The sequence below is a fragment of the Hemiscyllium ocellatum genome, chromosome 34, assembly GCF_020745735.1.
Source record: "Hemiscyllium ocellatum isolate sHemOce1 chromosome 34, sHemOce1.pat.X.cur, whole genome shotgun sequence".
Taxonomy (NCBI): domain Eukaryota; kingdom Metazoa; phylum Chordata; class Chondrichthyes; order Orectolobiformes; family Hemiscylliidae; genus Hemiscyllium; species Hemiscyllium ocellatum.
This window is the reverse complement of record NC_083434.1, coordinates 36,640,116-36,660,471: the sequence shown is the minus strand read 5'-3', so window position 1 is coordinate 36,660,471 and position 20,356 is coordinate 36,640,116. Positions and strand designations below refer to the sequence as shown.

General features: G+C 38.2%; 1 protein-coding gene across 6 annotated transcripts in view; it reads right to left on the bottom strand.

Moving 5' to 3' along the window:
- The window catches only part of nphp3 (nephronophthisis 3), a 69,540-nt gene that overhangs the window by 36,390 nt on the left and 12,794 nt on the right, over positions 1-20,356 (bottom strand). For all 6 annotated transcript variants that reach the window (XM_060849796.1, XM_060849794.1, XM_060849793.1 and 3 more), the window contains exons 5-15: positions 19,920-20,072; positions 18,541-18,674; positions 16,089-16,249; positions 13,287-13,443; positions 11,445-11,519; positions 11,123-11,302; positions 8,895-8,998; positions 6,383-6,497; positions 4,832-4,975; positions 3,417-3,514; positions 1,111-1,213 (exon numbers count right to left, since the gene is read on the bottom strand). In XM_060849796.1, the coding sequence (XP_060705779.1) occupies positions 1,111-1,213; positions 3,417-3,514; positions 4,832-4,975; positions 6,383-6,497; positions 8,895-8,998; positions 11,123-11,302; positions 11,445-11,519; positions 13,287-13,443; positions 16,089-16,249; positions 18,541-18,674; positions 19,920-20,072 (1,424 nt within the window). The remainder of the gene's footprint in view (positions 1-1,110; positions 1,214-3,416; positions 3,515-4,831; positions 4,976-6,382; positions 6,498-8,894; positions 8,999-11,122; positions 11,303-11,444; positions 11,520-13,286; positions 13,444-16,088; positions 16,250-18,540; positions 18,675-19,919; positions 20,073-20,356) is intronic.

The window sequence follows — 20,356 nt, the reverse complement described above, 5'->3', positions numbered from 1 at the left end:
TCATGCATGTTCATTATGGTGACGGAAGTATATAAAATGATAAAAGGGACTACACATCCATTGGGAGATTATCTGAATTTAACAGATTTGAAGGATTGAAGGGCTGTGTTTAAACTGCAGGAGTAGGAACAGACCGTTGTCAGAAATTCCCTCTTTCCTGAGAGATGTGAGCCAATTGAAGGTGTTACCAACTGCTGCCGTGTGTACCAATTCCCTTCATGGTTTGAGGAGGGAGTTGAACCAGTTCCTGGTTAATGCATAGGTTGCTGACAGATAATATACAATCGCATGGTCAACATGCTCTCTCATGTTAATAACCCAAAGATGTAAGGGAGTGTGCTCCTCCGTTTACTAGCCCCAGCTTTCTTTTGTATTGTCCCTCCAGGGAATTGCAAGGCTTCAGGGAGAGTACCAATTGTCAGTTCATAATGTTCCTGATATCTGGAGTGTGAGGCAGGTTTGTTAGCCTCCCTGATGAGGTGGAATTTAATCAAATGTTCTTAAAGCAAAACTCCTCTGCTCCAGAAACTCAATTCTCAAAAAAGACACTCTCTTACATCTTTCGATACAAATAGAATTCCTGATAGTTCCACACAGCGAATATTCCCTGCCTAGGCATTCTTCTATGTTTGATTTGAAAACATGCAAAGTTCAGAAACAGAATGCTGCTAGCACCAATCTTCTAAACATCAAAGCCTACATGCTTAACGACTCAAGTATTAAATATTAATTGATAAAAGCACTCTGGCCCATTACACTTTGAGGCTGAAGTTCAGCTAAGAATTACACTCCACATCTCTGATCTGGCTTTTCACATTCTATCAGCATCTCTGCTCCAGTCTCTTCATAGGTGTTTCTATTTGTTAGGAATGCATTTCTTCATTGTTCACTTTATCATACAAGTGTGCAGATTCACAAAAGAATAAAATTTAATAATTTACAGGTCAGAACTTTGAACTATAATTTGCATATACTTCTGTTTATGTGAACAAATGTTGAAAGAAAAGGTCATACTTCATTTAATATTTATTATTTCTTAACCTTTCAAGATGCAAATAAAAGCATTTTACACAGGAAACCTTGGTTACAAAAGGACACTGGATTGCAAACCTGTTCTCTAGTCAATTTCACGTCAGCATTACAGCACTGCAAATTGATCAGAGTCTTGACATCCTTCGGGCTTAATGGATCAAGGTGTAGTGTTGGCCATAACCTGATTGAAACAAAATTAACTTGGTGGATTATGGGATTTTAATTCATCTTCTGGTATACTTAAACTAAATACTACCCGATTTGTTCAATCACCACTAAATATATTACAAAGTGCGAAACACGCAGAAAAATAGGTCTTTAGTTCAGCCGATCTGTGCAATGTTTGTGCTTCACATGAGCCTCCACTCATCCTACCTGATCTGAATCCTACCCTCGATTCCTTTTCCCACCATATCATTACGCAGCTCCACCTCAACTACTCCCTGGGAGGAGCAAGTTTCTCATTCTGGTTTTTGGGTGAAGAAGGTGTCCTAAATTCCCCACTGGATGTCTTAGTGATTACTTTAAATTGATTGCCTCTAGTTTTGCTTTACAAGTGGAAACAACACCTGTTTCTACTTTCTCAGAACCTTCCATAATTTTAATGCTATCATTGGATCACCCACTGAAGACATCCAAACTATTCATCCTTTCCTTATAGGTATAAATTTGCAGTACTGGTATCATCCTATTAAATCATCTGAGAATCTTCCTAGCCCTCTAAATACTTTTTACAATATGACAACATAGTACTCCAAGAGTGGCCTATCCAAGATTAAATCTGCATTTAGCATAATTTTCCTGGTTTTCAATTCTATCCTTTAGAAACAAATGCTTTTACTTCTGTAATTGTACGTCCAGATTTTTAACCCCTCTACCCTAGTTAGACTATAGTTTTCTAATTAATTTAACGTTCTTACTTTCTTTATCAAGATGAAAATCCTTCGCCTCACATGTCAATCCAGCATTGGCATTTGATTATTGTATGCCCATTGTGCAAATGTAATGTTGCCTTGCAATCTGTTGCGGTCCACAGTATTGACTGTTTGATGTTATCCAAAACTTCAACTATTTATTAACTTCATTTTGATTCTGAAGTCTGAATTATTAATAGGAATTGCCATTCTGAATCGCTACATTTTACCCCAGATTTCGGCTTTAAGTTTTGCAGTCCGTCAGGCTGCATTCCAATACCCCATAATTCTGCATGACTTTACCAGCCAGTATATTACACTGGCACCTTACAAAAGGTCTTTTGGAAAGCTAGATATATTGGCACCTGAATTATCTTTGACCACCCTCACTGTTAGCTCTCCAACAAATTCAGTACATTTGGTCAAGCATGACTTGCCCTTTTGAAATCCATGCTGATATTTATTATTATATTTTCGTTTTCTGACTTTTTCTATTTTCTTCTTTAATACAGAAACTGTTATTCTTCCTGTGGCCATAGCTCTGCTGCCTGGTCTATAATTCTCCAAATAAGTTTCAAATTTGTTTGTTCAAATTTTTTAATTTATAGAATCCCTACAGTGTGGAAGCAGGCCAGTCAGCCCATCAAGTACACACCAACCTCTCTCAGGGATTCCCACCAGGACCCACCCTATCCCTATAACTCTGCATTTCCCATGTCTAATCAATCTAACCTGCACATCCTTGGACTGTGGGAGGAAACCCACACAGAGACAACGTGCAAACTCCACACAGACAGTCGCCCAAGGATGGAACCAAACCCGGGTCCCTGGTGCTGTGAGGTAGCAGTGCTAACCACTGAGCCGCTATATTTTGATTGAACATCTGTGCCATTATTAAAAAGAAAATTTGAAGCCCCAAGAATGGCAATAACAGTAGTGGAGGTGAGAGTCTGATGAAACAGGTTGAGGAGAATTATAACATGTCCACTACAGCAGGTCAAAGTACCGAATGTTGCAAGGTATTACCAACATTCTCATTAGAGTGGAGGAGATGAATACTTACGAATGGATAAGCAAGCACCGACAAAATCTAACAAATTTATGATGAAATAATCCGGTTTCTTGTCTCAGTCCCATTATCTTTAGCACTGTACATTAACAGTTACTCATTACAGTATTACCAATTCTCTTCTTAAACAAATGAGGAAGAAAACCAAGAAATTGACAGAAATTGAAATTATTCTTATTAGTGGGAATGGCCCATAAGCTATCAACATTTTGTAAATTCCATGTCTGAATATAAAAACTAGCTAGCTCAGAAAACAAACAGCTAATCACATACAAAACACAAAAATAAAGACAATAATATTTTACATTCAAGATTAATTTGCTGGGTTTATTGTAAATGAGTTTTACAAAGTTCAATTTAAAAAAAAAGAGACAAACTTTGTGAAACATTCAGTTACTCACCTCCATGCTTGGGGACAAGTTTCCACATTTACAGAAACAATCACCCTTACATTGACAGGCAATGGATCAATCAGCCATTTCATGTGCCGTTCAGCTTGCTAGAAGTAGAAGTAAAACAAAGGTTTTACAACTGATATAGCAGCATTCCATAATGCTCCAAGTGCACAATTCTTAGTTCAAACCCAAGTGGAAGGCTGTACAGGTTTTAAAAAAAAAGCAAACAAGCATGTATCCTACTTTAAGCAGATGTTTTTCACACCAAAAAATCCCAAATAGACTAATACACACTGAAAGACTTTGCACAACTGAAGGAATGAGATTTCAGACCTTCTGAATAAGTGGGGTGGATGTCAATCATGGACAAGTATCAAAACTATCAATTAGTGGCTAGAACATTCTGTGCAGAGTTTAATGGGTAATTAATGTGAAAAAATACTAACTTCACAAAAGTTATAGCAATTTTAAATATTAGTTTCATAAAGTGCCACAACTCAGACAGAAATTTGTTATGATTTGGAATTCATGGAATCTCTCTTCTCACCATATGGTTTTGGCCAATTTACAAAGACACCTGGTAGCATCTGTGGACAGAAAACAGACTTAAAATTTTGGATTCCATGACCCTGTTTCAGAATTGTTCTCTCCACAGATGCTGCCAGACCTATTCAGTTTTTCCAGCAATTTCTGTTTTTGTTTCCAATCTCCAGTATCCGCAGTTAGAGTCAGAGTCACAGATGTACAGCACGGAAACAGACCCTTCGGTCCAACTTGTCCATGCTGACTAAATATCCTAAATTAATCTATTCCCATGTGCCAGCACTTGGCATATATCCCCCTAAACCCTTCCTATTCATCTACCTATCCAGATGCCTTTTAAATGTTGTTATTGTACCAGTCTCTACCACTTCCTGTGGCAGCTCATTTCAGAGACACACCACCTTCTGTGAAAAAGTTGCCCCTTAGGTCCCTTCTAAACCTTTCCCCTCTCACTATAAACCGATGTCCTCTAGTTCTGGGCTTGTTCAATGCAGGGAAAAGATCTTGTCTATTTACCCTATCTATGCCCCTCATGATTTTATAAATCTCAACAAGATCACCCCTCAGCCTCCAACACGCCAGGGAAAACAGCCCCAGCTTATTTGGCCTCTCCCTTTACTTCAAACCCTCCAACCCTGGCAACATCCTTGTAAATCTTTTCTGAATGCTTTCAAGTTTCACAAAGTCCTACTTATAAGAAGGAGACGAGTTTTTTTAAATCATTCATACAATGTTAGTTTTTCAGCTAAACTTGGCATCATACTTCAAACTATGATCTAATAAGTTTCAGTACTAGTATTATGAAAACACAAATTATTCATAATGAAAGGACAAAAAAAGGCTAAAATTAATTTGAGGGCTTCTAGTTTTATCCATACCTCAATCTGGTCAATGGAGTCAATGATTATGATAATACTGCCTTGGTGGCGGGCTGATAGTTTCTCCAGCCATCGAGGAAATTCTTCCAGCAACTTATTTGGATCCAGGGCAAGGGCAGACATGGACCATGAATGCTGCAATAGCTAGAAGTGAACAAGAAACTAATTTATGCGTTATTCTGTTTTTTCAAAGCTACACTCTGAATTGCACAGGATCTTGGTGTCATGATGCATGCATTGCAAAAGACTAGTACGCAGCAAGAAATTGGGGAGTGCTAATGTTTATTGCAAGGGGAACTGAATACAAAAGGAAGCTATGCTCTAGCTTTATAGGACGTTGATAAAATCGCATTAGTACTGTGTACAGCATTTGTCTCCTCCTTTATTTAAGGCAAGATGTAAATGCATTGGGAGTTCAGAGAAGGGTTCCCAGACTAATTCCTGGAAGGGCAGGGCTGTATCCTCTAAACTTTAGAAGCCATGTGATCGAAAATAACATTCTGTGGGCTCTCACAGAAAGGATGCTTCCTCTTCAGAGAGAATCTAGAACTAGAGGGTCATTCAGTTAAGGCAAAATGAGGATAAACGTTAATCTTACAGAAGGTCACAAATGTTTGGAATGCTTTTCCTCAAAAAGGCAAAGGTAGAAAGATTATTGATAAGAAAGAAAGAGAAAGATCAGCAGCAAAGTGGGGGGATGAGGGGTTTAGCAGGAATGTGGAATAGTCAGATTAGCCATGCTTTATTGAATGACAAAGCAGGGTCAAGGGGGTGTGTACCCTATCCCTGCTCCTCATCCATTTGATTGTATGGCATGAAGCTTTCTGCAAAAGTGCAACAGACTAAAGAATCTGAAATCTTTAGCCCAATTACTTATTAGAATCACTGGCTGTTTATTTTCCATGATCTGCATTGCTTTCCTGCTTGCTCTATGGCAGGAGTGCAACCTTACAAAAACTTCTCGCTTTATGAACAAAACCAATTTAGAAGCAATGCGCTCCAGGTAACAAATGCAACATCACAGAAGATGTGAAAACACCGAAAGGGAAGCACTATTTATATTTTCAGTAATGTAAATAATTTTCAATCAATACTCTAATGTTTTTCTATCGCATTTTCCCTGAGAACAACACAGCTGTGATTCGAACACGTTGAGAAGCTTAGTCAAAGTTTAGTTGCATTAACAAACAAAACTGGCATTGTTTTACTGAACAGCAGCTACAAAGTGGCTCATTCACATAAATCTGGCACAAAGCTCTTGAACACAGAATACTGTAAAACAATGTCTTTCAAAGAACAAAACAATTTCAGATTGACACAAAACATTTCTGATAAGGATTGTAAAAGGTTTGGCAACTAGCATTCATTTGGACCATTAATCACATCAACTCAAAAAGTATTTAACTCAGATTATCTGATAATTCAATACAATGTTCACGTGTAAGTAAATGAACTATTCATCAGTGCCTGGTTAGTTAAAAAAGGTTATTTTGTTTCCTTCCACCTCTTAAATACCATGCAGAGTTCGATTCAAGGCATTCAATTCTCTACCTTTACAGTCAGTCGCTTTATTATTAGAGCTGGTTCTGAGCTGGTGGACTGGGGCCTTCCCACAAAGTGATATAAAACTAAAGTGTTTGGGGAACATTTTTGCTGGTGCTCAATCCTATGAAGACAGAAAATAAAATGACAAAAACAGCAAATGAGAAACTTAAAACTCACTATTTTATGTCATGTCTTCCTCAATGATCCTGTATTTATAAGAGGATCAAAGAGCTCATAGCAACCCTGCACTTCATTCAATAAATTGTATATTAGATACATAGCAGAATAGGATGCCTTTCACGTTGGCTTTTGAGAGTTGCAATATGATATACCGTCTCAATATGAAAACCTTTAAACGATTACTTTTAGCTTTGTGTTCAGACCCCATAGAAACAAAGCAATACTCAAAAAAAAGCTGAACTAAGACCAGAAAATTCTGACGAAGAAACATTGACCTGAAACGTTGGCCTGGATTTTCACAGAATTGGGAAGACTCAATACGTGGGCAAATAATTGCCAGCCGGGCATTAATCACTGGATTCCTGTTACCGGTGCTTCCAATTTTTACTAGTATGTAAGCAAAGATGAAAGTACATTGAAAACAGTTCAGAGAAGGTTTCACAGATGAATATGTGAACTGAGGGATGGGTTGTCTTATGGAGGAAAGGTTGGATAGGCTGGGCTTGCACCCATTGGAGCTTCGCAGCGTAAGATGCAATTAGATTCCAACATGTAACAGTCTGGGGAATGTTAACAGGATGGATTTGAAAAGGATGTATTCTCTGAAGACAGAATCTAGAACAAGGGGCCACTATTTAAAAATAATGGGTTGCCTTCTTAAGACAGGTGAAGAGAATTTGTTTTCTTCCACAGGATTGGAGTCTTTGAAACTCAAAAGGCAGCGGAAGCAGCGTATTTAATATACATAAGCATAATATTTTAAGACAGAGGTGCACAAATTCTTGGCAATAAGGATGTGAAACATTATCAGGATGATTGGGAATAACGAGTTGAGATAACTATCAAGTCAGCCACGATCTTATTAAATGGGAGAGAAGGCTCGAGCAGCCAACTGGCCTACTCTTACACCTAACTCATATATCCACAAATATGTCCATTACAAGCTGAGGGCGCAGACTGGTTTGGGTCATGTGCCTGCGTCAACAATATGATAAGCTCCAAAAGGGAGAAATGCATCTCCTAGGGCCCCACAATTTTTATGGAGTTGAAGGAGCTTTGTAAAGATCTTGGGATTCATGAGAACCATCATCCGGATGAGGGAACCTTTTAATTAGCTAAGTTCAAAAGGTTTCCCCCATGTCCATCCCACTTCAGTTTCCAGAGGATTTTTTTTAAATGCAACAATCCAAATGAATTAAAAGTTAGTCAAGTATGAAGCTACTCATTTTTGATTTAGTCATTGTTCTGCCTGTCATAGAGTCATAAAGACGTACAGCACAGAAACAGACCATTTGGTCTAACTCGCCCATGCAGACCAGATATCCCAACCCAATCTAGTCCCAGCTGCTGGCACCCAGCCCATATCCCTCCAAACCCTTTCTATTAATATTCTCATCCAGATGCCTTTTAAATGTACTAGCCTCAACCACTTCCACTGGCAGCCCATTCCACACATGTACCACCCTCTGCATGAAAAAGGTGCCCCTTAGGTCTCTTTTATAGCTTTCCCCTCTCACTCTAAACCTATGCCCTCTAGTTCTGGATTCCCCTACCCCAGTGAAAAGGCCTTGTCTATTTATCCCATCCATGCCTCTCATGATTTTAAAAACCTCTATGAGGTCACCCCCCCAGCCCCGACGCTCCAGGGAAAACAGCCCCAGCCTGTTCAACTTCTCCCTATATCTCAGATCCCCCAACCCTGGCAACATCCTTGTAAATTTTTTCTGAACCCTTTCAAGTTTCACAACATCTTTCCGATAGGAAGGAGACCAGAATTGCACACAATATTCCAAAAGTGGCCTAACTAATGTCCTGTACAGCCGCAACATGACCTCCCAACTCTTGTACTCAATACTCTGACCAATAAAGGAAAGCATACCAAACGCCTTCTTCACTACCCTATCTACTTGTGACTCCACTTTCAAGGAGCTATGAACCTGCACTCCAAGGTCTCTTTGTTCAACAACACACCCTGGAGCCTTACCATTAACTGTGCGAGTCCTGTTAAGTTTTGCTTTCCCAAAATGCAGCAACTCGCATTTATCTGAATTAAACTCCATCTGCCACTCCTCAGCCCATTGGCCCATCTGATCAAGATCCCATTGTAATCAGAGGTAACCTTCTTCGCTGTCCATTACACCTCCCATTTTGGTGTCATCTGCAAACTTACTAACTATACCTCTTATGCTCACATCCAAATCATTTGTATAAATGATGAAAAGTCCCCACATTCTAAATAAAATTATAATGTTTATTATAGTCTGGTTACAGCAGACAAGACATATTATAGTATCTAAAAGGAAAAAGATATTTTATGGATGTTAAACTATGTACATACCATTTGGAGAGCAAAAGCGATTTTCCAGAGCCTGGACCACCTGACACAAGGAGTGGAGGAATAGGTGCAGGAGCTGTCACCAGTTCATTCAGCCGAGCATAATACTAAATAAAAATCACAACAAAGACCAGAAAACATTGTTTCACATTGGCTGCTTTTCATTTTATATCATTGTGCTTTGAAGTTTTCTTTGCTCTGAAAACCATTACAAATGAGTGAAAAATATAAACCAAACTAAGCATTAGATGAACAATTTGCATAATTAACCCTTCAAGCCAGTGAGATTATTTTTCTTATAAGACAAAGAACTACTTTATTGAAAACTAGTGAAATAAAAACTTTTATATTTCTATAGATTTAATAATTTATCATTGTATATTTGAAGTAAATATGTTTTATTATTATTAATAAGAAGCTTAGAGTTAACCAACAATTTGACAATGATGTGTGTCATGAAATAATAATCTATTCATGCAAATTTACAAATTATTAGAGATAATGCACAGAATAAATTTTCTCCAATCGTGTATAAGTAATGTCAATTTCCACAATGCTAATACAAACAATTGAGTAGTCTATTTATATAGTTTTGTCATTGATGGCAATGCTGTTTAAATACTATGCACAGATGCAACTGAAGTTAAGCACCATTAATAGTTTGCTCAGATGTTTACTGATAAAGGTTGAACCACCACCAGGCTAAAATGAAAAGCATTATTTCCTTTGTCAGGATGACTGTAAATATCATTTCAGCTTTTGATGTAAGATATTTGAAAACTACACATACAGATAAAATACAGCTAGTGATTTGTAATTTGTTGAACAATCTGACATTTAGCCTAACATTCTAAACGATTTGATAACTTAACTTATTTACATACTTTTGTCTGGATCACGAATGGCACACAGTAGGTTAATACATCTCTTTACATGGTCTAAACTGATAGACTCTGCTTTATGGTTTCCTGAGCATTAGGACCAGTGTTCAGAAGCAGCAACTGCACAGTATAAGACTACAAGCAATTCGACACTAAATGGTTGGGGAAAAAAAAAGTCTGACCGAAGGGAGGATAGCAACAATACCAAGTTTAATCAGTAGCATAATATATTGAGCTCTTTACAAGCAGGTGACTGTGTCAGAAAGCACACTGGATTACATCGGATGGATTGAAACCAGTCAGTGACACCAACAATGCAAAGATAATTGTGAATATTATCAATATTAAGTTAAATAACAGACAAGAGAATTTAAGGCATTGAGGGGTTACTTTGCTAACACTATTAAGTATGACTTTACCACTCAATCCTCTAGGGCATTTCTAAGAGACCTTACTGTGCACAAAAAAGCTGCCACTTTTGCCTATAATAGTTATTTTATTTCAAATTCATGCAGCATGTGAAGTATCGTGTAAAGACAATTTCTTTACTTAACATTCAGAAATTTCAAATCAATAACGGTAACATATCTGTTATTCATATTGTCCATGAGAGGAACACAAACAAAATTCACTTGTAGTCCAAGAGTCATACAACACGGAAACAGACCCTGACAACCAACCAGTTCATGCCAACCATAATCCCAAACTAATCTAGTCCCACCTGCCTGCGCTTAGCCCATATCCCTCCAAGCATTTCTTAATCATATACTTCTGCAAATGTCTTTTAAATTTTGTAACTATACCTGTATCCACCACTTCCTCTGGAAGTTCATTCCACACATTAACCACTCCGTTACAAAACTGCTTCTCATGTTTTTTTGTAATGTTTCTCCTCTCACCTTAAAATATGCCCCAAAATTAAAAAATAAAAGTTCTTTCTTTTGGAAAATGTTAAGAAAACCAAGGGAAAATGATAAGCTTCAACATAATCCATGACAGACAAGAAGGTAATGGTAACTTCCAATCTAGGTCATTCCCTTCAAACAAGGCACAGACTTGAAAAAGCACACTAGTTTAATAATGAATCCTCCTCACAGGATAGGTATGCAGTGCCACTTAAAGTAATCGCCCACTTGGCAGCTATTGTTCTGTTTAGTCAGTACACTCTAAAGCAGGAAGTTACTCCAATCCACTACAGAGTGATCCCTCATGTCGATGACTACAATATTCATTTTTATTCCAGTTTAAATCATGTTTATGGCTTGCCATTTACTTTGAGCACCTGTATTTCACTGCAATGGTTATGTAATTTTTAAAAGAATGTTATTGTGAGCATAAAGCGAAGAGTACCTTCTCAAATCCCAATTCACAGGTTGATCCAACTGCTGCTTGAAAAGCTTCTAACTGTTCCTGCTCATCATGCATATCCCAAATTGCATCATCAATGTCCTCCTCTTCCCAGTTGGTGGAATCATCCTCAATTCCAGAATCTTTGTTTTCAAGATCTGTGCTTCCCCAACCCAGCAATTCCTAGACCAAGGAACAATGATTTGAATAAAAGCATTAAGTGATTGCCTTCTTACAGCCAGCAATGATAAACACGATGATGTATGTCAACATACAAAGAAAACTCTGTGGTCATTAACTCATCATATTGTAGTCTGTACAGCACCTGTTTAATAAGCTTTTCGACTTGGGAAAACACTTTCTTTGCTCCCTCCTCTGCAGTTCCATCATGCTCAATGATCTCAAAAAAAAATAAGAAAAAGTTGATAATTTTTAAATAAAAGTGATAATCAAAGGTCAGTACAATATTGTGTAGCTCAATTTCTTAAAAATCCACAATAAAGCCCTACATAAATAACTACAAATCAATATTAAACGTATGGTCTTAGCATAATCCCTGTGCAAACAGCAAGTGACACTCAAGCTAATGAAATAAAGTTGATGCTTGAAATAAAATCAGCACATGCCAGAGAAACCAGTAGGACAGGCAACATCTGCAGAGAGAGGACCGGAGTTAACATTTCCAATCCAAAATGACTTCTTCAGAACTTTGAAGTACCAATTCCAAAGGAAAGCTATATCAGACTCAAAATGTAACAACCCTACACTGATGCTGCCTGACCTGCTAGGTGTTTCTCCCTATACCAGCTTCTGCATTATTTCACTCATCTAATCTTTCATTGAGCTTTCTGGGATTAGCGAGTGAATTTTAGCTTGCATAAGGAACTGTTTGAATTCCCATAGACAGTGAGCAGCCATTAAAATTAGTTGCTCCATACAAAGGTCAGTTACTATCAGGCCAATGCTCAAGTCACAGCTCATCACTTTGTCGACAAATTAGGTCAAAGCATTGAGGGAAACCAATTTGTATTTTAACAGTACATGTATCATGAAACATTTCTCACTGTACTTCAAAATACAATCATGAGGCTCTTCTGAAACTAACTACCAAAACAAACCACACAGAATGCAAATGAGGAAATTCTGTCCAAACTCATTGGAATTATAAAGCTCATTGGAACTGTCAATACAATAGGCAAACAAACCTGCCAATTCTTTAGTGTTTAAAAATATGAACAAAAAATTGCTGCAGCGTTGAAAAGAATTAGTGTTTGCGAGTCCACTCTGTCTGCTGACATAAGCATGGGAACTATATTCACTAAGTTCCAATGCTTATGCCTGACTGATATTATCATCTGCTCCCACACTGGGAATGCTTCTCAATTCCAAATGCTGTGTTTTTAAGGAATTCAGTAAAGTTAAATGTATTGTTTTAGTTTTTCTCAATTATGGTGTATTTTTTAAATAATGAATTCATCTTTACTAAAATTTACTTAATCTCAAGATAGGTCCTAGTAGGCACCCACCCCAGACAAAATATCTGAATGTCTGAAGCACTTTTCCCCAGGTTGGGTTTGTGGAATTGGAAATTAGCCCAATTCTGCGTTCCTATCACAACAGCGAACAGTTAGGCTGCAACATCAATTGATGTCAGCTGCGGACACATGGTGGAGATCATAAGTTCCAAGGTTTCCCCGCTAATATTCCCCAAATATCTGTCTGCAGTGCATGAATCCTTTAAGATTAGCAAACATCCAGGATTGTGCACATCTTAAAAGGAGCATTGCTTCTGCGAAGCTTGCAGTAACACTTATACCCTATGTGATGCATTCTCGATGGCACTGATGCATCTTAGAGGGAATACTGGTCTCTATTCAAATTGTGATTCGTGGACAAAACAGGAGCTTTCCATTACCTTTGTTTGGATGCAGAGACCTTGCTACAGTGCCTACTGCTGTCCAGGCTGATGCACTTTCCAGTTAAACCACAAAAGGTCAAAATCCACCCAAAGTGACAATTATCACCTTTGTCTCCATCATCAAAAGCAAACAAAGCAGCTACATTGAGTGATAAGAGAAATAGCAGACTATAAAACATTGCGTTGTTTAGAATAAAAACAATAAATGCAAGGAGTCTCCAATTAGTGCAAATAATTCCAACATGTTACCTTTGCTTTTTGGTTTTGATGTGCATCAGACAGTCTGCCAATCATCTGGAATACTAAGTCTGAATTCCCACTGCTCTCCTCCAATCTGTGGTATATTATCAATGGTCTAGTGTCAGCATTTTTCAGGAAACTTTCTTCACAGTCTTCTTCTATACACCTGTCATTAAACAAAACAGCTTTGGATTTCATGTGAGAGCAGGTAATGATTACAATTCCTCAGCATATTTATACATTGCACATCCACTACTTCAGAATACTCCTTTTGGGTTGAATTCAAATATAAATAGAATTAGTCCAATCAACATTAGCATTTGAAGCCAGTTATGCCTTTGTGATATGATTCCACCAGAAAAGATATCAGTTAACAATTAAAGAAATATTAGTCAAGAAAATAATCATTTTGACAAAATTGTGTGTCTTGGGCTCATCAGGGCAATTTGTAAGAAAACCAAGGTCAAACTCTGAACAGCGTCTAAGCCTGAATGAGACTCCACAATGAGTCCAAATATGATAAACAATCCCGAGTGTGTCGATAACGATCAATCTGATACTGTCAGTTGGGTCCACTGTATGGCAGACTTGCAAATACTGTAAGCTATGTTAATACACTGGTCCTATTCTTTGCAGGAAGAAAGAAAGATCACATACATACACTGTCCCTGTTTCAACTGGACAAAACAGATGAGAACCATGATCTGTTTCATTCCTCAGGAGAGTGCCTTGACCTTAGTCAACCTGCCTGGATCACAGTTGAATAAAGCTTGGCAGTTAACGGTCAGTCATCATCAACTATTACATTTCCATAGCAACACCTTTACCAATCAGAGTCCACTCACCAACCAATCAGCACATTCTGCTAGCATAGTATAAATATGTTGTTCCCCTTTAAGTTGACATGCTTGCAAACTGTCCTGAGGAGTGCAAGACAGCTTCAAAAAACTGTTTTCAAATAATACCCATGTAAGAAATTCTATAATATATCTTTACACCACAAAAAGGAGTGAAAAACATTCCCCACTTTAGTTAAGCAAACCCAAGATTTGTCTTTTTCTTTCTTGGTGTGGAGGACACTGAATAATGAAAAATTATTACTCTACACTCAGGGTAAATTAAGTATTCCAAAAATAAGTTTAATATTTAATTTCCACAGTTTTTGCTACACTTTACAAATAAAGCTCAGAATAAAGTACAATTGCAAATCGTCCAACTACGTAAGCTGCAAAAACAAAAACAGAAGTGGGCTTTTATCACTCTGATCACTGGCTATTTCCATTTTCATTGGACCTTGACATTTGAAATGGCAAATCAGAAAATAAGGCAAGAAATAGCACTATTTTCAAACTTTAATACATCATAAAATTGACATTACTAAAATAAAAATAAGCACTAAACATACTAAACTAAGCAAAAAGCTGTTACTTTGAATGTAAAAGAACATGTAGACACATCATTGAACACAGGTGCACAACTGGTAGCATAGTGATTATGTTACTGGACTGGCAATGCAAACACCCAGATGATCAAGAGACACAAGTTCAAGTCCCACTATACCTTTAGAGAAAATGGAGTTCCGTTCGTTAAACCAATAAGGAATTTAGTAAAGTGATCTTAAACCTACTGAATCACCTTTTTAAAAAAGTACTATCGGTTCACTAGGAAAAGAAATCTAATTGTCAGCGACTCCAGACCCACAGTCATGTGGCTGACTTCAAACTGCCCCTGAGATGGCCTGGCAAGCCAATCAGTTGAATTCAAGAAGACAGCTCATTATTATCTTCTCATGGGCATTTTTGAATAGGCATTAAATTCCAGCCTGGTCAGGGACACACACACATAGTCAAACCTTTAAATAAAGTGTAATGAGTTAAGACCAGCCTTATCCTTTAGGTAAAGCAGTTTCCTTTATGGTGTGGGAATAATTTGACTAGCAGTTATAAATGCAATCCAGACCTCATTTCAAAGTCTTACATTTTGTTTTTACTTTTACATCTTTTGAAGTATAAACTCTACTAACACACATTTATAATTAAAGCTGACCATATAACCATAGTTAGCAACACTGTATTAGCATTGCCCCAATAACAGGCAATGAGCTGCCTTCACACAAACATTTGGTAAAAGTTTGGAAGTCACTGTTGCAAAGCAATTCATCAATATAACCAATGTGTCAATAATGATTCCCATCAGGAAATCTGGGATACGGCACATACTCAGGCTGAACGAACAAAATGTAGTTCCCATATTCACTGATCTAAATTAAAAGCATCAAGCCCTAGTCCATTCTTTTGAGAAAGGCATGGACTTTCAAAGGAAGTTGTCAATAACAGCATAATAATGCCAAAAAAAATTCAATGGATATATTTACGTTGTGAAAAATATAACATTTTTGTTCAAATTTTTGTTTAGAACTAATTTTTGATAGTAAAAATCCGTGTTCTAAGAGGACCTGAAAACAAAAGAAATCAGAAAGCAAATTATGTGCAAATTGTGACAACCCACAGGGCAGGTTGCCAGTGCAGGCTTGGTGATTGACAAGGTCCATTGCAAATAAGAGTAGAATTTATAACAATATTGTTATAAAGCTGTGGCAAAACATAAGTGGAAGTCAAGAATCAGTAGTACTCTCATACAAATCCAGAATGCATATATAAATTTTCTTCTCTACATTACCTTTAACAGCTCCATCAAAATTAAAATAAATGGGCTAATGCCTCAGTTAACAGCACCAAGACTTTAGTGTGAATAGGAGCATTCACAATCACAACTTCAATTCTATATTTAACAGTGTAGAGCTCTCCTTACCGAGGTAAAGCAGAACCCAGAAGGAAAAGACACAAGGAGCTTTTCTCTATCTCTCGTTTTCTCTCAGCTAGATACTGACTGGCACACTCCACTGCGAATTGTACTAGAAGAAAAAAGTGCCCAAGACTCTCGCACATCATTTGCAGCTTCGGTAAATATTCCTAAAAGAAACAGACAACACATGTTGTAGTAAAATTAAACTTTAAACCAGATTGAAAGCAGCAAAATGGATTCTGCTCATTTAAGGGCTTGCAAAACCACAGCATTCAAAGAGTGAGGAACGCTCTCACCCAGAACAAAATCAGCAGCTATTTACTCTTATTATGATGATGAAACAAAATCATCTTCCAAAGTCGTGTTTTATGAATCCAAAGGCATGCAAGTGAGTGCTTATGCGATGTAAGTACTGTCAATGGCATTCTGAGTGCTAGACATTTCTACATAAGATACAGGTTAATAGCCTGATAGTTTGAACCTGCTGAGAAACCAAATTGGTTTTTAGATTTTACATCAAAATCCTCTCTCTAAACAACTCCATTCCTCAAAATACAAGAGTGAAAAGAAAGCAAGACCTGCATTTGCATCATATATTTCACCAGCTCAGTAGCCAATGTAGCATCTTTAAAAGTTCAATAATCGTTGTAATGAAGGAACCTCAGCAGCCAGTATAGCAGACTTTCACAGCCAATAGTGAAATAAATTATCCATTTTCCATTTAGATTTATTGTCACATGTATATAAAAATACAGTGAAAATACTTTTGTATATTGTACATCAAATGTTGCCATGTTCCAGCGCCATCTTAAAACAATTAATACAATGCAAGATTTTACTGCAATAGAATTCATCTTTCTCTTTTCTTCTTGTTCCTCCGCCACTGCTCCTCCTACCGGACATTTGCTGGAATCTCTGAAATGGGCTCCTGGGTCCTGCACGGGCTCTGGGATCTTGGTTACGGGTCTCCTCTGCTGTCACTCCCGTGACCTCTGCATCCAGACTGGATCCATGGGCCTGAGAATGAGCGGGGTCCGTACCTCTCATTCCCGTTCTAAGGCTTCTCCTGACACTTCTGCCAGTTCACCTTCCATCCCTTTCACTGATGCTTCCACTCTTTCAGGTGCCTAAGCCTATCTGCAGACCTGGAGCCTCGCCTCAGCCTGCGTGTCTGGGCTGGGTGAGGCAGCCTGGGACTTGCTCCTTGCTCACCAGGAGACACAGGGCTGGGGTGGAGCCACGGTCTGGCACCTCCTGACATTGCTGCCACTGCCTTTGGAAGCCTGCTCCTTCACCCAATCCTAGGCTTGAAAGAGAAAAGAAGAAAAAGAAGAGCAAAAGTGAAAAGAATACAAGGCAAAAAAAAAAGAAAGCAAGCAGACCAGCACAGACAAGCCCCAGCTCATCCCTGTTACAGCTTTAAATATAAAATCTGAAAAGGCTGGAAATACCCAGTTAAATTTTGGCAGCATCTGTGGAGAGAGAAACAGAAATATAAACGCAGTTTCTCCACTGATTCTGCTAGATAATTCTGCCATTCGGCTTTTATTTCTGATTCCCAACATCCGAAGTAATCTGTTTTTTGAATCTTTTTAGGTGTCGACTGAGGGATGGCCAGGCATGAGACTACAATCTCAGTGAATTTACTGGCAGCAACTCTGATTACATTAGGCAAGTGGCATTTTGAAGCTCCAAATACGCAGGTTATGTTATTTACCTAAATGCATGTAAATGACACGTGACTATGTGAGAAAGCTGCATAACTCAAGAGTATAGAACTTTTTTCCCTTAGTTATGGAGTATCCATAACAACGCTTAGGCCATTGGAATGTAGACTTTTGACTGAAACGGTTTTTCATATCACAGTCATATCCTCCAGCACCCCATTTAAGGAGAACTGTTTACAGATGAGCTTGGAATGCTGGAAGAATATTCAGCCAACAGGAAATATATCGCTCACAGGTTCAGTTAAAGGAAGCATCACTGGACCGCATTTTATTTTAACAGAAAACCCCTGGAGGTCAGATCTTCCACCACAGAGAGTAGTATCGATGCCAGATCCAGTTGCCGAGTTTGACAATTTCTTCTGGAGTAGTGCTATGCTTCAAACAACCACTAAAGAAACCAGCAAAAGGAAGGGGATATTACCTTCGATACCATCATCACAGGTGAATCCCATCTTGTCCCTGTAGCATCCACGCATTGTACATCCCAACATTGATTAAGTGATCTTGATGCACCAAGATCAGTTATAACCATCCCCCTGCGACTCCGAATCTGAAATGACTGCATTCAGAGCAGATCACAGGCAGTAAAACAAGATCTTCTTCCTCTGTCTGATGCAGTAGTGTTTCATGCTTAGCTACAGATTCATAAATGGACACTGAATAACTACCCAATCCTTTGATGCAAATGACAATGAAGGTACTAAACTAACATTCAATAAATTTTGCCTTACTTGTAGAAGCAAGTCTACTTCAGGCTGTGTGTCTGCAGAATTCATGAGATAACAGCGCACTGTATTGCTCCAAAGGGTCTGAGGAAGAAATGGTGTCGTCTGCAGCAAGCTCGCCATAGCAGCATCCCAATCATCTGGAAAAGTCAAGGCAACAAAATAAACCCCCTCCAAAATATGATTCACATATCCTACTATTGATCTACGGTATCGTTTTCATTAATGGCTTTAAAACAAGTAAAGAACAAAGCACATTCAAACTTTTGCTTCATTTTAGACTGAGGTGCAATTTCAATAAGTCACACCCACATGACTTTTGGTCACTTGGTTCATGCTAAAACTCCAAGTTACTCCCTCTCCTAGCAACAACTGCTTTCTTCCACTACCACTGACACAAGTCTGGGATTTCTACCAAATTAATTCTAAACTTACGCTTTTTAACAATCAACTCAAGTTAATTCACTGCCCTCCACCTACATCTGGGCCTCACTCAATACTTCACATCACTGGCCACTGACAATTAAATGTGAAAACACAAACGATGCTTCCAGAGATGTTGCAATTCATCATTAACTTCATCAAAATAGCATCTCATGTTCAGACACACCTTTGAATATCATGAAGTTCCTTGACTTACATGGTAGATACAAATGATACAAACTAATCAAACCACAAAAAGTTAACTCTTGTTGGTTAGCTCAACAACATGATAAGCGTTAGTTGTCAGTCACTCCTAACTCTGAAGACAAATGTGAAACCTCAATCCTTCACACGTTAATTATTGGTGGAAAGGTTTCTCATGTCAAATGATTTTGTTTTCAACTTCGCTTTCAGACTCTTTCTTTTTATCCAAATTCCTCTTTCTCATCTCTATATTTTACTTACTGTACCTGTGCTGACATTGAATTAATGCATTATCCATCATAACTTGTACAATCATCTCAGCCCTAATGTAGTTAATTTCATGATGCTTCAATCACTCGCCTTGAGGAGGCACACAGTTGCTTGCCCCATTCTTTCAGGCCATGGACGCCCAGTTTCCTTCCCTGAACTGTTCACAATCCTGACATGTTGCCATGCAAAGATTCTAAAAAGCTTTGAAGTTGTCACTAAATGTCTTGCCCGGCCGCAGCAAATTATAGGCAGTCCCAGGTTCCACCCTGGAGTCTGTATACAAGTTGGAACACAATGCAGGACAATGGAAATCAGCCGTCATAAATTCAGGAAATGTTTGTATGTCAGGTCTTTAAAAATTAAAATCCTGTATGGGATTGCAGTCATAAGGATAAGTACTCGGAAGTCAGGGACCCCCTGTACAGCCTAATATATGTAAAGCTGTGAAAGAAATGATATTACCTCAGTATTAGCAACTGATTGTTTACCTCGATTAACATTGGCAAACGGTCCTTCGACATCTATGGAACTATGTGCGAGTTCTGGACCTCGGAACGTCTGTTGAAGCTGTATCATGCTGCCCAAAGATGGCTCACTTCCCAGGACCCCACCACTCCAGTATTCACACTGAGTGCCTGTGGCTGAAAAGTTCAAAGACAGTGTCAAGCTTTAAAGAGGTACAACTAATAACATAACTGAAACACAAAGTCTGGTCTCAACAGAACCAAAAAGAAATTTAAATTGCTGACGTATGCAGAATCACAAATCCAACATCACACATGCAGCACCAAAATGGAGTAATTGCATATTAGCACCTGAATTACAAAGGATCCTACATTAAGCCCATTTTGGTATACATTTAGACAAATATTTGCAATAATTGTCTTAATACTTGCCACTCCTACTTTGCAGGAGTTCCTCAGGG